The sequence below is a fragment of the Terrapene carolina genome, unplaced genomic scaffold (genome assembly GCF_002925995.2).
Source record: "Terrapene carolina triunguis isolate 2854851 unplaced genomic scaffold, T_m_triunguis-2.0 Scaffold427, whole genome shotgun sequence".
NCBI lineage: Eukaryota > Metazoa > Chordata > Testudines > Emydidae > Terrapene > Terrapene triunguis.
Window position 1 is genome coordinate 416214 of NW_020664778.1, and position 19291 is coordinate 435504.

Here is a 19291-nt window from a genome sequence, read left to right on the forward strand (position 1 = left end):
GTGTCTGTGTGTGTGTCTCTCCCCACTCGGTGTGTGTGTGTGTGTGTCTCTCTCTCCCCACTCGGTGTGTGTGTGACTCTCCCTGCTCGGTGTGTGTGTGTGTCTCTCCCCACTCGGTGTGTGTGTGTGACTCTCCCTGCTCGGTGTCTCTGTGTGTGTGTCTCCCCTCTCGGTGTGTGTGTGTCTGTGTGACTCTCCCCGCTCGGTGTGTGTGTGTGTCTCTCCCCGCTCAGTGTGTGTGTGTGTGTGACTCTCCCCGCTCAGTGTGTGTGTGTGACTCTCCCCGCTCAGTGTGTGTGTGTGTGTGTGACTCTCCCCGCTCGGTGTGTGTGTGTGTCTGTGTGTGTGTGTGTGTCTCCCCGCTCGCTGTGTGTGTGTGTCTGTGTGTGTGTGTGTCTCCCCGCTCGCTGTGTGTCTCCCCGCGTGGCCCTGCCCTTATATGGCCGGCCGGGGAGCCGCGGCGGGCTCCCCTGGGGGTGGTGCTGAAGGAACAGCTCCCCGCGGCTCCCGCCCACCCCGCGCCAGTCGGCGGCGAGCTCAGCCCGGGCCCCAGCGCCGCGGCTCGGGGGGGGTCTCGGCGCAGCCATGACCCAGGCCAGCTCCGCTCCAGCCGCCGCCGCCGCCGGATCGCGCTGCGCCCGGGGCCCCCCGCCGGCCGCCCGCCGCGCCCCCGCCGCACCATGAAGCGGCAAAACGTGCGGACCTTGGCCCTCATCCTCTGCACCTTCACCTACCTGCTGGTGGGCGCCGCCGTCTTCGACGCGCTGGAGTCGGAGGAGGAGACCTCGGAGCGGCGGCGGCTGGAGGAGAAGCAGCTGGAGCTGAAGAGCAAATACAACCTGAGCAGCGCCAGCTACAAGGAGCTGGAGTGGGTGGTGCTCAAGCTGAAGCCCCACAAGGCCGGCGTGCAGTGGAAATTCGCCGGCTCCTTCTACTTCGCCATCACCGTCATCACCACCATCGGTAAGGCCGCCGCGCCCATCCCCGTGGCGTCCGGGCGGCGGGCGGGCGGGCGGGGCGGGCGCGGGTCCCCCCTCCCCGGCTTTTATGGAGTGGGGGGGTGAGGTGATTCGCTGGAGAAAGGAGGCGGCTACCGCTCCTTCGTGGCGGGACCCCCCCGTGACGCCCCCCTCCCCGTCCCCTTTTAATTCGCTTTGCACCGGGGGTGGGGAAGGATGGGACCACTCCGGAGTCAGTCCCAATCCTGGGCTACTTCCAAATGCCCGGGGGTCTCCGCCCCCCCCGCCCCCTTGGCTGGCCCGGAGCAGGAGTGAAAGCGAGTTGATTGCAGGGAAGGCGCCGCGGGGTTGGGTTGATCTGGGTAATTAAAGGGGGCCGGGGGTGCTTAGCGGGGAAGAATTGGGGAGCGCCTGGCAGCTTGTGGGGTGTGCTGAGGGCATGGGGCAGGCGCTGGCTGGAGCGCCCGAGCCAGACTTGGAGGGTAACGGACTTGTCCTCCCCAAGAAGCTGTCGGGGGTCGGGGATCCCCTGGGAAACTCCACGCTGTGTTTTGCCCTGGGGCTGGTTTTTTTGCACCGTGACAACACACACAGATACACACACACACACACATATACACACACGCACATACACACACACGCACATACAGACACAGACGCACACACACACACATGCAGATACACACACACACACACGCACATACACACACACACGCACTTGCGAATCATTGTGCGATTTACAAGCGTGCAAAAAAAGGGGGGGGCGGATTGTTTGCAAGTCAGGCACTTGTTTTGCAATTCACCCAGGCATGAAAACAAAGTGGGGGGGGGGTCCACTCCCCGGGGCTTTGCTTTTGTTGTTGTTGCTGGGGCTGCGGAGGGTGCCTCCCTCGTGGGTATTTTTAAAAGGTGTCATGTGGAAGCAGAAGCGATTCCCAAAGTGAGCCCTCGCGCCCTCCCCCACCCGGGCATGGCTCTTTCCAGCCGGCGAAGTTAGCAGGCAAGACCCCCGAGCCCGCTCAGCACTAATTTGGCCCCGTTGCTGCCGGACGGGTTTGAATCTGATCTCACGCCTGTTTTAGGCGTCTGTAGCGCCTTTTGACTCCGGTGCAGTTGCTCCTGATGTACCGCAGCGTCAGTCAGAACAGAATCAGGTGCGGGACCGCTTCTGAACCAGAGGCAAATGGGTGCAGTTTGATGCAGCGAGGAAGGGCCACCTTGGCTGTCACTCGCACAATGGTCTTGTTTCACTACCAAGCCCCGTAAAAAAAAAAAAAACCCACTTCTCATGTTTTCCCTCCTACTGATGTGGTCTTTGATCTTCCTTTGGTCCCAGGAAAGGGAGGGATTCGTGGCAGACACAGTGGCCCCGTCCGCACTAGGGAAGTTGCCTGAGCGTTCCCCACTTTGGCTACCCCCACCGAACTCCACCAACGTTAGCAGCCCCTGGTGTAGACAGGAGGCTGGTGTTTCCAAGCCTCTGTCATGGAATCCGGCTCAGAGCAGGATTCATGGGTGTGGTGTTAACCCCCCCGGAGGTGGCTGGTGGCTCCTAGCTCTGCTGACACCGGAGGAGGGGGGCTGGCATGAAGCCACAGTGCAGACAGGGACAGTGAGGTCAGACGGGGGCAGGCCTCAATCAGGAGCTGGAATAGCACCTGCTCTGGCTTGAAAACAACCTGCCAGGGCACCTCAACCCTTAGCTGCAGCGCCCCCTGCTGGCCCAGTGCCAGCCCGCTGCACCAATGCCCTGCAGTCCTGACCCGCAGCCCCCCACTGTTCCAGTCCTGTACCCCTCCACGCACACGCCCTGCCGACGCCTCTGAGCCCTGCCCCAGCCTGCTGCGCGGGCAGCCAGTTGTCCCGAATCCGGCTAAGCTCTGTGGCGTTCTCCTCTGGAGCGTGAGCAGATGGGGATGGGCTCACACCAATTACCAGCCCTGCGTCTGGACTCCACGCTGCGGCTGCCTGAGCTGGTTCTTACCTTCTCCCACTCCCCTCTTTCCCCCTGCCAGCCCCTTCCCTGCCCTCTGCTTCCCTCTCCTCATTCACCCCTCTCCACTAACACACATGCCCTCTGGGGGGCCTTTCCGTCCTGGCTGTGCAGGGCTTGGGGCCGGGGGCCAGGGCAGATGGAGAGCCAGGCTGGCTGATCTGTGGCTCAGCAGATAGACTGGCCCCACCACGCTGAAGTGCAGCAGCCGTGGGGCGGCTGGTGACTTAGGGTGCCAGAGTGGTTGTGTTCCGATCCATGCGGTGGGGGCAGGATCCCTCCTGTAGCAAGCCTGGCTATTCAGGGCTGGGTTCCATGTCTACTCTAGACACCTTTCCGCTAGCGGTTTCCATCGTTACAGTATCTGGGGCACCCCAAGCCAAGGACTTCAATGCACAGACCCCGCAGGGCCATGACTTCCATCCACGCACTTGCTCCTGCCCTCCGGAGGGCAACGGGGGCCAGGGCACTCAGCATCGTGCAGGGAGCAGCTGGCAGCTTGCAGCAAGGGGCCTGTCATTTGCATTAAACAGAGCAGGTTGCAGCCGGCCTCCTCTTGGATACGTAGGTGCAGGCCGCAGCATGCACAGCGTCGCCGGGATCCAAGTGGCCAGGCATGTCTCGGCTCCCAGTGGAGCATTACGTGCTGGGAACCGTAGTCCTCGCCGGCTGCACAGCTGTGTTGTTCATCTGTGTGGTTAACACGCAGGAGCTGTGTTTAGCTGCCCGTTGGCCTCCTCCTCTCCAGCCCATCCTGGAGATCTGGTGTCCTGCCATCCTCTCCCCTCACCCTCGGGACAGTGTCTTCACAGAGGTTTGACAAACCTGCCCATCTTCCCCCCACGACAGTCCTCGACTGTCTCAGCTTTCCTCTTTGGCCAGCTGGGAATACGCTCCAGCAGCCTTTGTCTGTTAGCAGGAGTCATCCGTGCAGCTGGGCGCTGCATACGTTCCCTCCTCCTCTAATTACCCTTTTCAATTGCTTATGTTTATTACCGTTACTGAGCTTGCAATCCGTTTCTCCCTACCAGGGACACTTTCCATAAACCCTCCGCTGACAGCGTCTGTTCCTTCCTATAGCAGATTTCTTTTGCCTGACACATGTCTCTCTGGACCAGCATTTCGTGTCCCTTGGAAATCAGCTTCCTGAAAGAATCAGCAGTAACTTGTGCGGCTTTGATAGGAACCATCAGAAGGGAGCAGATCCCAGGTCCCTCAGCAATGGGTTGTTAGGGAGTAACCACTGGGAAGGTTTCTTCCTGACACACAATAGTGAGAGGTCCCAGCTTATGCCCTGAAGCAGGGAGGATGATAACGAACCCTTCCAAATTCTTGGTTGTGTCTGAATTCTTCTTCTAACTCTAGATGTTCTCAGTACCCCTATAAATGCCCAATCCCTTGTTTAAATCCTGCTCCGCATTTGGCCTTAATGCTCTCCTGTGGCAGTGGGTTCCACAGGCCAACTCAGTGTTGTGCAAAAGTGTTTCCTTTGTTCTCTGTTGAACGTGCCACATTTTGGTTACTTTGAGAGGCCCTTGTTTTTGTGTTATGAGCCAAGGCAGCTGGCAGTATTCATTCACTTCTCCTGTTCCATTCATTATTTGGTATATATCATGTCTCCTGTTGTTCATCTCGGGTAAGATTTATGCTCACCCACCACTGAAATGCAGCCACCTCTGGGGTGGGGCGCAGCAGCTGTTCAACAGTCACACAGCTGTGCTGCACAGAGATCACTTGCCACCACTGAAATGCAGTCACCTCGGGTGGAGCACAGCCTTTTTTTTTAAAGGGCTAAAACCGTTCGTGTGGCCCAGTGGGTCTGACACCAGACTGGGAGTCTGGAGAACAGAGCGTTGTTTGGCTCTGCCACTGACTCACGGTGTGTCCTTCAGCAAGTCACTTTCCCCTTTCTGTGCCTCAGTTTCCCCTCTTGTAACGTGGGGGTAATGACACTGAATAGATCTGGTTGGAGGTCAGGCGTTCTGCCATTTTGAAATTTGTTTTCTTTCCAAATTGGAACAAAACCAAAACATTTCAAAATTTCCCACAAAATGGAATTTTCGGAAAAAGAATTCATGTCGGGATAACTGACACATTCTGTTCTGTAAAAATCAAACAGCTTTGGTCTGATTATGACATTTAGAAATTGTATTATAATTTATAAACTAAAATCAAGTTTTAAATAAAAACCAGGTGCGTTGTTCCATTCTGATCAGCTTAAAACAGCACTGAAACATTCTTTTTCCATTTTTTTTTTTCAAAATTAAACTGACCCATTCCCCTGGAAAGTTTTGGCTGCAACGAAATGGCATTTCCTGATGGAAAAACTTCTATCAGAAAATTTCCAGCCAGCTCCAACACTTACCCTTCTTTGAAAAACACTTTGAGATCGAGGGATGAAAACTGTGCAGACGCTAAATTCTAGCCAAGTGCCGTCCATTTACAATGTCCTCAAAGAGTTAAGTGTTGCATACTGGGACTTGTAGTCTCAGACCTTTAAGAATAATCATCGCCGTCAATGACCTTTGCAGCGGAAAATTCTCATGAAGTTTGGAACTAGCCAGCTGGTGCTTTTGAGTTACGTCCTTTTTCAGAATGAGGAGTTTTCAGTTGTTGAGGGAGCTCATTCCCACGTGTTTTGTGCTGTGCTGATTACAGAACAAATTCTGACCTTCTTTAGTGCGTGTTCTTTCGGTCCTGCGGGGAAAGAATGTTTGGCCTTGATTAACGAAATCTGGCTTTCAAAGAACACATTTTTTTTTAAATACCTCATATGCTGCTCATGCCTAGTCTGAGATGATTTAACATGGCTCGGTGGTGCGATGCTTATACTGGACCACATGGGGTGTCCTGTGCTTCAGGATTGGCTCTGGTTTTTGCCAGTGTAGATATCTGACTGTAACCTCTGGAGATGGATGAAACATGGCAGCGTTTCAGTCCTAGAGATCTGGATTTGTCTTACCACCCAATTCGAGCCCCTGTAAGGAATCAGTGCCTGTTCGATGAGAGCACTACCCAACACCCCTTCTCCGGAAGCAATACCCCTCCTTGCCTTGTCTTTTGCCTTGTAGCATTGTAAAACGGAAGATCTAGCAAAATCAAGCAGAAGGGGAATCATTCCCTCCTGGGGCAGACCGAATACCGCCTTCCTAGTGGGTTGCAATTGACGAAGGAGTAGGTAGATAAGTAGCAGTGACCGTGAAAAAGATTTGGGGGACGTGGTGGATAATCAACTGAACCTGGGCTCCCCGTGTGATGCTGTGGCCAAAAATGTGAATGTGATCAGGGGATGCCTAAGCCGGGGAGTCTCAAGTAGGAGCAGAGAGGTTATTTGACCTCTGTATTTGGCACTGGTGCGACCGCTGCTGGAATCTGGTGTCCAGTGCTGGGGCCCACAATTCAAGCAGGATGTTGAGAAATTGGAGACAGTTCAGAGAAGAGCCGTGAGAATGATTAAAAGATTAGCAAACATACCGGATAGTGACAGACTCAAGGAGCTCGTTCTATTTAGCTTAACAAGGAGAAGGTGAAGGGGTGACCTGATCACAGTTTTTAGGTACCTACATGGGGAACAAATTTTTAATAATGGGCTCTTCAGTCTAGCAGAGAAAGGTCTAACAGGATCCAATGGCTGGAAGTTGAAGCTAGACAGATTCAGGAAATAAGGCATCCGCTTTTAACAGTGAGAGCAATTAACCATCGGAACAATTCACCGAGGGCCGTGGTGGATTCTCCGGCACTGACGATGTTTAACTCAGGACGGGCTGTTTATCTGAAAGCTCTGCTCTAGGAATTGCTGTGTGGGAGGTCGCTGGCCTGTGTTATACAGCAGGTCAGACTAGATGATCACAATGGTCCCTTCCAGCCTTGGAATCTATTAACCTATTGCAAACTACTGCGCTAGTTCCCCGTGCCTCTGCTGTTTTTAAAACAACGCCAGGCTGAGCCAGGTCAGCATTTGGTTGGAAGACTCCAATGGTAAAGGAATCATTAGGATCAGTCTTTTGTGCATCGGGCTCTTACAGACAAAGCTGGCATCTCCTGGGGCAGGCGAGGGTCAGCTGCTGGTGTTGGATATTGAGGGCTCTCGTTCAATGAATGCTTTGTTGAGATGATGGAATCGGGACCCCCATCACGTTGACGCTTTGGGCTTTGCAGCTGGGATTGCTCTGTGCAATACTCCACTCCTGCCAACAGAGGTGGCTGGGACAACACTTGTATTTTCAGTGGGTTATGGTTTGTAACTGTCTCAAACCATTGCTCACTGGGGTGAGTTTTAGCCGTTTGGTCTACAGAGGTGCCATTTTCCTGGTGGCTTTAATTCAAGAATATGGAGGGGAGGCAAAATGTAAATGAAACGCGAGGGGTTATGAAGACTTGGAACATAACAACATAGGAATGGCCATACTGGGTCAGACCCATGGTCCACCTAGCCCAGTATCCTGTCTACCGACGGTGGCCAATGCCAGGTGCTTCAGAGGAAGTGAACAACACAGGGCAATTTATCAAGTGATCCAACCCCTGTCCTCCACTCCCAGGCTCTGGCAATAAGAGGTTTAGGGACACTAAGAGGGTGAGGTTGCATCCCTGCCCATCCTGGCTAATAGCCATTGATGGACCTGTCCTCCGTGAACTGGTCTAGTTTGTTTTTGAATCCAGTTGTACTTTCACAACATCCCCTGGCAACAAGTTTCATGGGTTGACTGTGCGTTGTGTGAAGAAATAATCCCTTCTGTTTGTTTTCAACCTGCTGCCTATTCATTTCCCTGTGTGACCCCTGGTTCTTGTGTTCTGTGAAGGGGTAATAGCACTTCCTTATTCCCTTTCTCCCCACCAGTCATGATTTTATAGACCTCTATCCTATCCCCTCTTAGTCGTCTCTTTTCCAAGCGGAATAGTCCCAGTCTTATTAACCTCTCCTCATATGGAAGCCATTCCATGCCCCTGATCATTTTCGTTGCCCTTTTCTGAACCTTTTCCAATTCCAATATATCTTTTTAGAGACATGGCAACAAGAACTGCACGCAGTATTCAAGATGCGGTTGTACCATGGATTTACATAGAGACAATATGATATTTTCTGTCTTATTATCTATCCCTTTCCTAATGATTCCCAACATTCTGTTTGCTTTTTGGACTGCCGCTGCACATTGAGTGGATGTTTGCAAAGAACTGTCCACAATGACTCCAAGATCTCTCTCTTGAGTGGTAACAGCTAATTTAGACCCCATCATTTTATATGTAGAGTTGGGATTATGTTTTCCAATGTTCATTCCTTTGCATTTGTCAACATTGAATTTCATCTGCCATTTTGTTGCCCAGTCACCCAGTTTTGTGAGATCCCTTTGTAACTCTTTGCAGTCTGCTTTGGACCTAACTATCTTGAGTAATTCTTTACCATCTGCAAACCTGTTTACCCCTTTTTCCAGATCATTTATGAATCTGTTGTACAGTACTAGGCCCAGTACAGATCCCTGGGAAACTCCACGGTGAAAACTGACCATTTATTCCTCTCCTGTGTTTCCTGTCCTTTAACCAGTAACTGATCCATGAGAGGACCTTCCCTCTTGTCCCAGGATGAGCTGTTGCGAGGGGATCAGGTGGGTTGTATAAATGGGATGAAACGCAGTAAACCCGGATTGGGCCGGCCAGCGTAGAAAAAGCTTTCACATTGATCTGACAACCTGGACTCTAAAGTCCCTGATCATCCTGCCATTAGCACAGCCGATCCGGGAGGCAAAAAAAATTGAGAAAGAAGGGTTAAAAACATACCTTGTCTTAGAAAGGAAGTGAAAGCAGCTATAAATATATATAACAAATGGAAAGAAGAAGAAGTTGGTAGCAGTTGTCCCGGACTGACAGGACACGTGCTCTCTTCTGGCTCTGTACGGTCCCTAGGAGGAACCCCCTTCAGTGCGACAGCCCTTCTTGGGGGTCCACTCTGTCTCAGGGGTTAAGCCGTAGGCCCCTCCGCCTCCTGGAACGGCACCTCTCTGAGCCTTCAGCACACCTGTCTCTCACCGTGGGCCCTCGCTCTGAACCCCCGGGGCCTCCACGCCCAGAGGGAATAATGGAACCCTGATCTCTAGCCTGGAGCAACTCTCAGCCAGCGTAAAACAGGTTTATTGAGCGTCTGAACCCAGGACAGGAAACTCTCAGGGCCTCAGGCCTGGCCTCCCTCAGCCCAGCCCATCTAAGTCTCCCCAGCCTCCAGGTGGGCTCTGGCTGCTCCCCCCTGCCAGCCCAGAACCCCCTCCTTCTAGCTGGGCATCTGATATCACTGTCCCCCAAGCCCCGCCTCTGTCCTTTGTCTTCTGTCCCAGGTAAACAGGCCACCTGGGCCTCCTCTCCTCTGTTTTCCCTCTGGCTGGAACGGGCTGGTCAGGTCATGGGGTCCTCTCTCCACAGCCCATTGTCCTCCCACTGGCCAGAACCATCTGTGACTCCCGAGTTGGGCCTCTCAGTCACCAGAGCACCAGTCGCTGGGGTATCCATTCTCTAGGCCGTTCGCTGGCCCTCTGTAACAACAAACTCCCTCTCCCACCACCTCGTTAAACCAGTAGCACACAGGGAAACTGAGTCCCACGCCCTCTGCATGCAAACGATTGAAAACAACAAGAAAGCCCCCTGCTTCATCACAGCAATGAATACGCATTAGAAGCTAGGAACTGCAGAAAATTGATCAGGAAAGCAAAAAGACACAATGAGAAATTAATGGCCACCAGAGTCAAGGACGACAAGGAGTTTTTTAAAGTTTATTAGGAATAAAAGAAATCCCAACAATGGTATTAGTCCATGACTAGAAGGAAATGGTAGAATTGTCGATAATAATGGAGAAGAGGCAGAAGTGTTCACTAAATATTTCTGTCCTGTATTTGGGGAAAAAGGACCATGTATTCAGAACAAATGATGACGAAATATTTTCCATTACAACAGTAATTCAGGAGGATGTTAAAAAGCTGCTATTACAGTTAGACATTTTTTAATCATCAGCTCCAGACAACTTATACTGGAGAGTTTTAAAAGAGCTGGAGATCTCTGGGCAGTTAATGTTGATTTTCAATCAGTCTTGGAGCACCGGGGAAGTTTCAGAAGACTGGAAGAAAGCTAATGTCGTGCCAATGTTTTAAAAGAGTATATGGGATGGCCCAGGTAATTATAGGCTTGTCAGCTTGATGTCAATCCTGGGCAAAACACTGATACAGGACTCAATAAAGAATTAAAACAGGGGACTATAGTGAATGCCAATCAACATGGGTTTATAGAAAATAGATCTTGTCAAGCTAACTTGATATCTCTTGGATGAGATGACAAGTTTGGTTGCTAAAGGTAGTAGTGCTGCTGTGATATGCTTAGACTTCCGTAAGGCATTTGACTTGGTACCACACGACATTTTGATTAAGAAGCTAGAACAATACACAGTCAACATGGTACATATTAAATGGATTAAAAGGTGCCTGACCGATAGGTCTCAAAATGTAACTGTAAACTGGGAATCATCGTCGAATGGGTGTGTTTCTAGTGCGGTCCCGCGTGGGTCAGTTCTTGGCCCTAGGCTATTTAACATTTTTATCAAAAATCATCACTGATAAAGTTTGCAGATGACCCAAAGGGTTGGGGGATGGTAAATAATGACGAGGACAGGTCACGGCTACAGAGCAATCTGGTAAACTGGGGGCAAGCAAACCACATGTGTTTGAAGATGGCCAAATGTAGAGTCCTGCAGCTCGGAACAAAGCCCGGAGCTGTGCTCACAGGATGGGGGACTATCCTGGGAAGCAGTGACAGTGCCACAGATTTGGGGCTGGGGGTGGATAATCAGGTGAACATGAGCTCCCACTGCAACGCTGCAGTCAAGGGGGTTGATGCCATCCTGGGATGAACAGAAGAATATTGAGCGGGAGTAGAGAGGTTATCGTAACAGGGCAGCCAGCCCCTTTAATTCTCCATTGGCCCTCTCGATCACTACAGAATTTAAAACCAATAGCACGGCTCTTCTGAGAGCATTGCCTGGTGTCTGGGGCTGCCCGCGTACTGCCAGCTCCATCCCGAGTGTAACCACGCTGGCTTCCGCGGAGTTGCACCCCAAGTTCGCTTGGCCACAGACACCATCACTCTAACTGTCGCACTCATCTCAAGTGCTGGGAGCTCTGAGCCCGAATGGCGAAATACCTCTTCCAATGGCTTTGCTCTTTCGCTGCTGATCCTTTTAGCAGAAGCTTTTGGCTGCCCTGGGATGGCAGCTGGAGCTGGGTAAAATATCACCGCTCCGTCCTTTCCCTGATCCAGCCGCTGCTCCAAACTCTGCTCAGATGGGTGCTTAAGTTAACTGTATGGGGCCAGATCCCCAGCTGGTGCCAAGTGACTTCCCTCCAGTGATGTTGATTTAGGCCAGCTAGGATCTGGCCGGTAAAGTCCAAGAAAGTTGAACAGAGCAGAAGTGCTCGAACTTCATCTCCCAAGCGCTTGCTGGTCTGTTGATTCTCTCTCTCTCCTACACACACTTGGAGGCGGGATTGGCTTCACGCTCTGTTTTCTCCGTCGACACGACATGGGCCTGATGCTGCTCTCACGCTGGTTTTAGGCAGGTGGTACTGCACTCACGTGCATTGACGCCCCCGCTGAGTCCGCCCCAGGGGGTTTGGGGCATGGATCTGGGGTACCGTCACTTGTTCACATACCTCTGTGCCTTTGCCCAGCACCAGTCGCATCTGTGGCCCTGCACATCAGGGGGCTTGGTGAAGCCAAGTTGTGCTAGCAGCTATTTGTCTGACCGCGCTGCGGGGCGGGGGGGGGAAGGTTCACACAGCATTGGGTGCGTCCGCACAGCCAGGTGCTGAGCATCTGGTGCGTTGCAGGTCCATACAGCTTCAGTGCCCTGTACAGAATGTACGGCATTCCCGGTATCCCTGCGCCTGGCATCAGCAGAGCAGCTCTGCTCACTGCTGGCAATTACCCCGATCAAAGTCCTGGCTTTCCCGCAGGGCCACTCTTATCTCTGGAACCGCTTCCTAATCTACTTCTCCGGTGGCCCTGGAGATCTCTGTAATAGCTTCTAATGGGCACCTTATTACCCGGCTCGTGTTCGCTCCGAGCCCTGTCTGGACTGCCAGCGAACACGGAGATGTTTATTTTCGAAGCAGGAGGCATCGGTCCTGTGACAATGGCTCTGTCCCAAGGACTTTGTTTCCTGTCCCACCGCAGGGCTCCTGGAAATTCAGCCATCCGACCTGGTGGCTTCATGCCCCCGCTCAAGTGACAGGATCTCGGATTTCCTCATTTGGATTGGTGCAGAGCGCAGTCTTGCTGGGTGTTTTCCTGCCAGTCAGAGGAAGGCTGTTGATCTTAAAGGCAGTGTTACCTAGTGATCAGAGCAGGGGGGCGGGGATTCAGGACTCCTGGATTCTGTGCTGACTTTTCTGTGCCTCGGTTTCCCCATCTATAAAACAGGGATAATAACGGAGGAATTACCGTTATTACTGGGCCAGCGGGGTTTAGGGAGAGCAAAGGGCTCCACTTGGAAAGTTCTTTGAATGGGGAAAAAGGCTAAAAACAATGGAAAACGAGGCCCTTTGCTGCATTTTAAAAGCCCCCCCCCCCAGGGGATTATTCGGACATTCCCAATCTGCTGGTGAATAGCCGCCCAGCTGTGCCTCTCCCCACCGTGAAACCGATTCTTTGCCCGCGATCACCGGGCGCTCTTCCAAATCAACATAACGTGACGCTTCTCAGGTGAGTCGCTTGTGGGATGAGCCGCAGCGTCCCCGCCTGCGATGAATTTTAAAACCGAGATTCAATCTGGTTTCTCCCGAGTCCTGCATCTGAACACGGGTCTGCCGAAATGGCCTTGAATTTGGGCACGACTTTCTCTGCTGGCAACAAGCCCCGGGTGCAAAATGGCTTCGTTTGGGCGGTTCACAGATGGAAATCAAGGACCTGAGCCGTTACTGCGTCCCTGCACCTGAACACCAGGGCAACGGTGCTGAAATCAGTGGAAGGACCCCAGCGTACGACTGGTCTGATGCAGGGATGAATCCAGGCCCAGTTCTTGACCTTCCCCCAGCAGATGGGGCTTGTGGAACGTTCCCGTGATTGCCAAGCCCAGGTATTCAAAAATCACGTGTCAGACCCTCCCCCTGCCCCCCCCAAAAAAACCCCGGTGAGATCGGCTTTAAAAAACCATCCTGTTAAAAATAACACACCACAGGTTCGTCGTATTGATCTTCCGGCCTGGTACAGCTCAGGAGTCAGATACTCAAGCTGAGATTTTCACATACTCCGGAGCTGGGACTTTAAGGAAAACAGCGAAGAGCATGAGCTATGCGATAACCCAGAGAGATCTGGCAGCGCTGAGCCGCGTCACAGCCTGGCCACCACCAATGGTGGCCGTGTAGCTGGCAGTCAGTGGAACAGGGAGTTTTGCTGGCAGTTTTTGGAAGAGGGAATCTCTTCCTCCAGCCGCTTATTATTCAAGTGCTTCCGCAGCCAGGCTTCTTTCTGTCCAGATAACGGTTTGTTTTCAATGTATTTATTACATTGAACTTTGCTCCGTTATTAAGGGGCGTGTGACTGCCGCCCTTGCTCCAGCTGGACAGGAAATCAGACGTGTGCACGGTGTATCCAGTGGAAGGGGATTTGATTCACGGGCTGGCTGTTTGAACTGCGCTGCTGGGCTGCTTGCAGTGGGTTTTCCCGGGCTCTGCAAGGACAGACTTCCAGTTGGAATGAGGAGAGGGGGGTAAATGGGCAGCAGAGAGGGGCGATGGGGCTGACGTATATTTAGTATCCCCCGCCCCGTGCTTCGCACACTCACGGGCAAAGAGATTTGCAAGGTGCGCCTGGACAGCGTTCGCTGCCTTTGCACCTGGTGAAAGCGGGACTGGGTTACCCGTTCAGATGTAGTTAACATTGAACCGGATTCTGGTCTCATTTAATCTGGTGTCAGTCCAGAGCAATCTTGTGAAAGTCCACGGAGCTGGGCAAGCCACTTGTGGGTGCCGCTGACCGTCCCTGCACGGAAAAGGAAGAATGGCCAAGTGGTTAGAGCGCTAGGCTGGGCGAAGGGAGACCTGGGCTCAGCTCCCAGCTCTGCCTCAGACTGATCCTGGGCAAGTCACTTAGCCGCTCTGTGCCTCAGTTTCCCCTCCTGTGCAATGGGGCTGGCAGCCAGGATAAATACACTAAAGCCTGCGAGGTGCTCAGACGCGACAGCAGTGGGGACAGGTGATGCAGAAGGGTCCCCGAGCAGCCGTGGGAGGGAGGGCTGACCCCTCGCTCTGCGAAGTCTAAGATAGAACCGAGGCTGGTTATTCCCCCCCAGGTTGCAGTGGTGGAGAGGGGCTTTGCCTGCCTAATAGCTCTGGGCTCCAGCCCGGAGAGAAGGGGAGCTTCTTGCCTCTGCCACCTTCCCCCCGCAACTGCACCCTCCCCCCTGCCCATCTTCTCTGCTGCACAGAGGCAGAATCGACATATATCCCAGCAGACTTTGCCCCAGCTCTGGTTCTCCACAGGGCCTAGCGTGCTACCGAGCTGGGATCCTCCCCGCTGCTGGACCAGATCTACGGGGTCCACGTCCCCTCCTCCCCTGAATGCACAGAGGCAGCAGAGCCCCTATCCCTTGGAGGCAGGGAGCTGCCAGTGGCTGTCTGCCAGGTGCTCAGTGCCCCGTGGAGCTGGAGCATCCGGAAGGCACGGGCTGAATCAGACAGACGGGGCAGGGCTGAGCGCTTAGGGAGAAATTGGCTTGGCAGGAGACTGTCCCAAGAACCCACGAGTGGGGGGAAATCCTCACCCGCCCCTAGCTGGGAGGGGCGAGGGAGGCAGCTCCGCCATGGGCAGGTTATTCATGAATTACTGAGAGGCTGTCGCACGTAGTGCCTCTGAAGCAGCTGATGCTGGTCAGTGTCCGAGACGGGCCACTGGGCTGCACAGGCCCCTGCTTCCATCCCGCCTGGCAGCTCCCTGTGAGCTCAGGCTTGGGCTCGCGGCGCTGCAAACCGCTCCCAGCGTCTGACAGTCTCGCGGCCGTGCTCTTCTTTGGGGCAGGCGGCGTGTGGCTCCCGGCCTGTGGCAGGAGCAGGCAGTGGGTACTAATGGCAGCGTCACCTTCCCCAGCCAGTGGGTTCCTTACTGCCCTAGGTATTGCTTGCAAGGAGCCCGGGCTGCCTCTTCCACCAATCCTGGGCCACGGGGCTGCGTTCTGAGCAGGGAATCGAGCTGCAGACAGAACAACCACCAAGGGCACGAGATCCTCTTCTGTGGGTGGATCCCTCCCAGCCCCTGCAGTGCATGTTCCCCCTTTCCTCCCCTCCCCAGAGGCTCCTTCACACAGGAGATCCCTTTGCCTCTGGGCACTTCGTGTGACGTGCCCCCACCCCATCCATACTCTGCCTCCTCTTGCCACACCTCCAAAATGGCCCACCCCAGCTCCCATCCTCCCCCACCCCAGGCGGCTCTCCTGCTGCACCCCCTTCTCCTGCGTAGCTCACTCAGAGATGGGGGGGTCCCCTGGCTCCGCGCACTGTTTGGGAGCGGCCAGGTCCCTGCCCCAAGGCGCTTGCAGTTGGACCCGTTGGTGCCCGGGGGGGGAGGTGCAGAGACTTGGGAATCGGCCGTTGTGTGGGTGGGAGGCCGCCCGGGACCCAGCCGTGGGTCGCTCACTGCCCTGGCTGACCATCGGCCCATTGGGGGAAGCTGGGCCCGGCTCTTTCTCTCTGCCTGGTTCTCCGCATACGTTCTGGAGCCGGGAGGACGTGGGCCCCGGGTGCAAACCTGGCTTGTGGGGATCTGGCCCGGAAGAGCCAGGCTGGGCGGAAGCCGAGTCCCTGCGAGACGGCCCTGCCGAGTAACCTCTGCTGAAGGGGATTTGGGAGCAGCTGTCCTCTCTGCATCACGCCAGTGTTTATCATTCCAGGCCTGCTATTTGAGCCGGGCCACATGCCTGGATCTCGCTGGCCGAGCGTCATCAGTCCTTAATATCCCCAGCCTTGGGTCGTCTCCAGCCAGAGCCACATGTTCCTCTTTCTCGATTGCTTCTGAGCCCTGAGGGGCCAGCAGCTACCTGACATCTCCCCCTGGGTCACACGCCCCCCTTGTCTACCTCTCGGGGCAGCTCCTCAGCCAGCAGAGCTACCCTGGTTTCCACCCGCTGGGGATCCGGCCCATTATCCGACCCGCGAAGCCTGCAGCGAGAGCGCAACTCTTGGGAGGCTGCAGAGCTGAGGTGTCGGTTCCAGCCCGTCGTTAATGGCTTCGCTTGCAAAGCACACGGCACGACACCCATAGCACCCGAAGGATAGCACCTGGTTGGGGTGAGTCCTTTCAGGCCTAGATCCGCCCCCCTGCAGTCACTGAGTCTGTACAGCACGGCCCAGCCTCTGCGGCGACAGGTCTGATGTTCTTAGGCTCCTCAGATTGGAGATGGAAAGCAGCCATGGTTCATCTCCGTGGCCATGCCCCTCCCCAGGCATCCGGGCAGCACTGTTCCCTACGCCGTATTCCCCAAGGATGTGGCCAATCCGTGGAGCTGTAAGGGAGAGGGGTCAGATGAGGGCCACACGGCGCAGGGAGATCACTGGATGGCGTGTGTATAGAGTCTCTTCGCCTGAGCGGGGGGTCAAGGGGGAAGGGTGTGGAGGGGTCTCCATCTCACGTCCAGAGCATCTGTCATGTTGCACACGCAACACAATCGCCTGCCAGCTGTGTAGTGCTGTGTAAAACCAGCGCCCCCGCGGCTCTGAGCGCCGTCTGCCCCCCAGAGGGACTTGCTGGCTGCGGGGAGCCTCCCACACTCAGCCGGCAATCCGAACGCCCCTCTCCTCTGCTTCGCCGAATTTCCCTTTGCCAGGTTTGCTCCTGGCTTGACAGGCTTGTCACTCAAACAGGGCTTCCACCAGCGCCCCCCCAGCTCCAGTCCAGCCCCCCAGTCGCATGCCCTGCTCCACAGGGCAAAGTAATGACACCACAAGCAAAGGATTATCGTCCTAGTGTAATGATGGACTGGCTGGCATGCACACATGTGCACTGCACTATTTGTGTTTGTTTCCTGCATGGCTCTGCTGTGTTTCATAGTCACTATACTGAGCAGAGCTGACAGGGATTCTCCTTTCACTCAGCTGGCAGGAGCCTGTGCTGTTTGCAACAGGAGGAGTTAAATTCCATCCCTGCTGCAGTATAAGGGCAGCTGCAAAGTCTTAGGTAATAATATAGTTTCTGGCACTGTTTATGTGGGACCCATCACGGTGGTATCTGGTCATGCTTCATACAAATCAGAGCAGTGCCAAGCAATGGGAGTTGTGACTTCATGTCCCTAAGGGGCAAAGGCCAAAGAGGAAGGGGGAGATCTAGAGCAGTCTGGGGAAGGGGGTGTTAGCAGTGAGCTGTTCTTGACTCTGCCACTGACTCGCCGTGTGGCTTTGGACAAGTCCCTTCTCTGGATACTTCTCGCACAGGGACACTGGCAGTTGCTGAACAGTAAAGCACTTGGCCAGCCTTCGAGGCGAGGAGCTAGCAGAGGGCAGCGTTTCACTGGGGCATCCAAGGGTCAGGAAATAAAAACGTGCAAAGGCGTTTTCTGCCTGTGATCTGTTGCATGGGGGAAGAGTCGCCAAGGTGTAGGGTGAGAACCCCATCACTTGGGACTGGCCACCCCCCTGGAGAATGCAGCGTAGGGAACAGTGCTGCCCTGATGCCCGGGTGAGGGGCTTGGGCAAGGAGATGAACAATAGCTCCTTTCCATCTCTAGGCATCTAAGAACATCAGACCCACCCGGCTGCCCTGAGACACGCCTCCACCCCTCCCTCCAGGGGCTCCTGCTTCTTTCATGAACCTCTTCCCTCTCTCAGTATCCCGGGTCCCAGAGCGAGAGGGAGGATGTTGCAGTGGGTAAGGCCAAGGCTCAATGTGGCTGCAGCTGACTTGTTGTATGACCTCGGGGCACGGCTGTCCCGCCTGGGTGCCTCCAGACAGGCCCCTACATTCACATTCAGGCTCCTAAACAAAGGACCTGATGTCCAGAGGTGCTGCTGGCTCCCCCAGTGTGACCTTGGGTGAGTGCCTGCGCCTCAGTTTCCCCATCTGTGGGAAGGGGCTCACAATGCTCCCTAGGAGCCGTGAGGCTGAATTCCTGACTGTCTCTAACGGGCGTTGAACTTGGTGGGTGGAAGGGTCTAGGTTAGTTGCTAATTATGGAGGGCAGGGGGTCCAAGCGGGTCTGACTGGGGGCCAGGAGATCGGAGCTGAGAAGTGTGAGCCCGTGGAACTGTGTCCCAAGGGACCAGGCTAAAACCATATCGCCTGGGCCGGTTTAAAGCCGCCTGGGCTAACAGACTGGAGGGAATGATCCCGCGCTGGCCCCGGGGGCTGGACGAGATGGGACCCGGGCCCAGCAGAACTTTCTGGTTATTCTGATGCTCCCGGCCGGTTGGGCCGAGGTTCATGTTCAAGGCTGCGTCCCACATAGGCAGCAGAGAGGCTGAGAAATCCAACACAGCCAGAGAGCCCAGCCAAGCATAGGTTCCTTTAGCGTCTCCGTCCTGATTCCTGGCTGGCGCTCAGTGATTCAGCCTTAGCAAGCAGCCGAGAGGCAGCCGAGCTGTGCAAGGAAAGGCGGCTGTTATGGGATTTGGCTCGTCTCCACCAGCGGGGCAGGAACGGCCTTGCCTTGCGGAGGGAGAGAAGGGGCTGAACCGACCCCCGGCCCAGCCTGGATAACAATCCCCCGACCTCAGTGCAGGTTCTAAACCTGGAGCCGCACTTCCCAGCCGGTACCTGCCCCACTTTGAGAGCTCCCTGAGCAGCGATCGTCAGGACCTTTGAAATCAAGCCCTCGGCATGAGCAGGGGCCTTCCTCTTCGCAGCTGGGAGGGGCTGTAAGGGAAGCAGGTTGTACCCCACCCCAAGAGACAGCAATGGCAGAACCAGCGCCGTTCAGATGTGCCTTCTGCCAGCTGTGCGCATACACACACAGAGACATTCACACGCATCCCACGTGTGTACACACACATTCACCCAGCTGTGCTCGTATCCCCATATATACCTGGGGTGCACGTGTCCCCTTCCCTCCATACCCATGTGCCCTGCGGCAAACTGACCCTAACTCCAGCTCCTCCCCAGTGCAGCAGAGCAGGAATTCTGGGACAGACTCCGGTAATTGGAAAGGCTGGAGGGGTTTTTATTAAGTTAAATATGAAAATGAATAATACACTCGGCACAGCTCCCCTTGCGCGATTCATTTGACTCTTCAATTTCATTTATTTTACCCCTGCTCCTGCATTTTTCATCTGCCACTGACTTTTGTGTGGACCGCACAGAGCTGCGTTGTAGCAGCTGTCAGGGGAGC

At 54.6% G+C, this 19291-nt stretch overlaps 1 protein-coding gene across 1 annotated transcript in view; it reads left to right on the forward strand.

Moving 5' to 3' along the window:
- Positions 1–680: 680 nt before the first annotated feature.
- The window catches only part of KCNK3 (potassium two pore domain channel subfamily K member 3), a 67521-nt gene continuing 48910 nt past the window's right edge, over positions 681–19291 (forward strand). Inside the window, exon 1 of the mRNA XM_024194960.2 lies at positions 681–963. Coding sequence (XP_024050728.2) covers positions 681–963 — 283 coding nt within the window. The remainder of the gene's footprint in view (positions 964–19291) is intronic.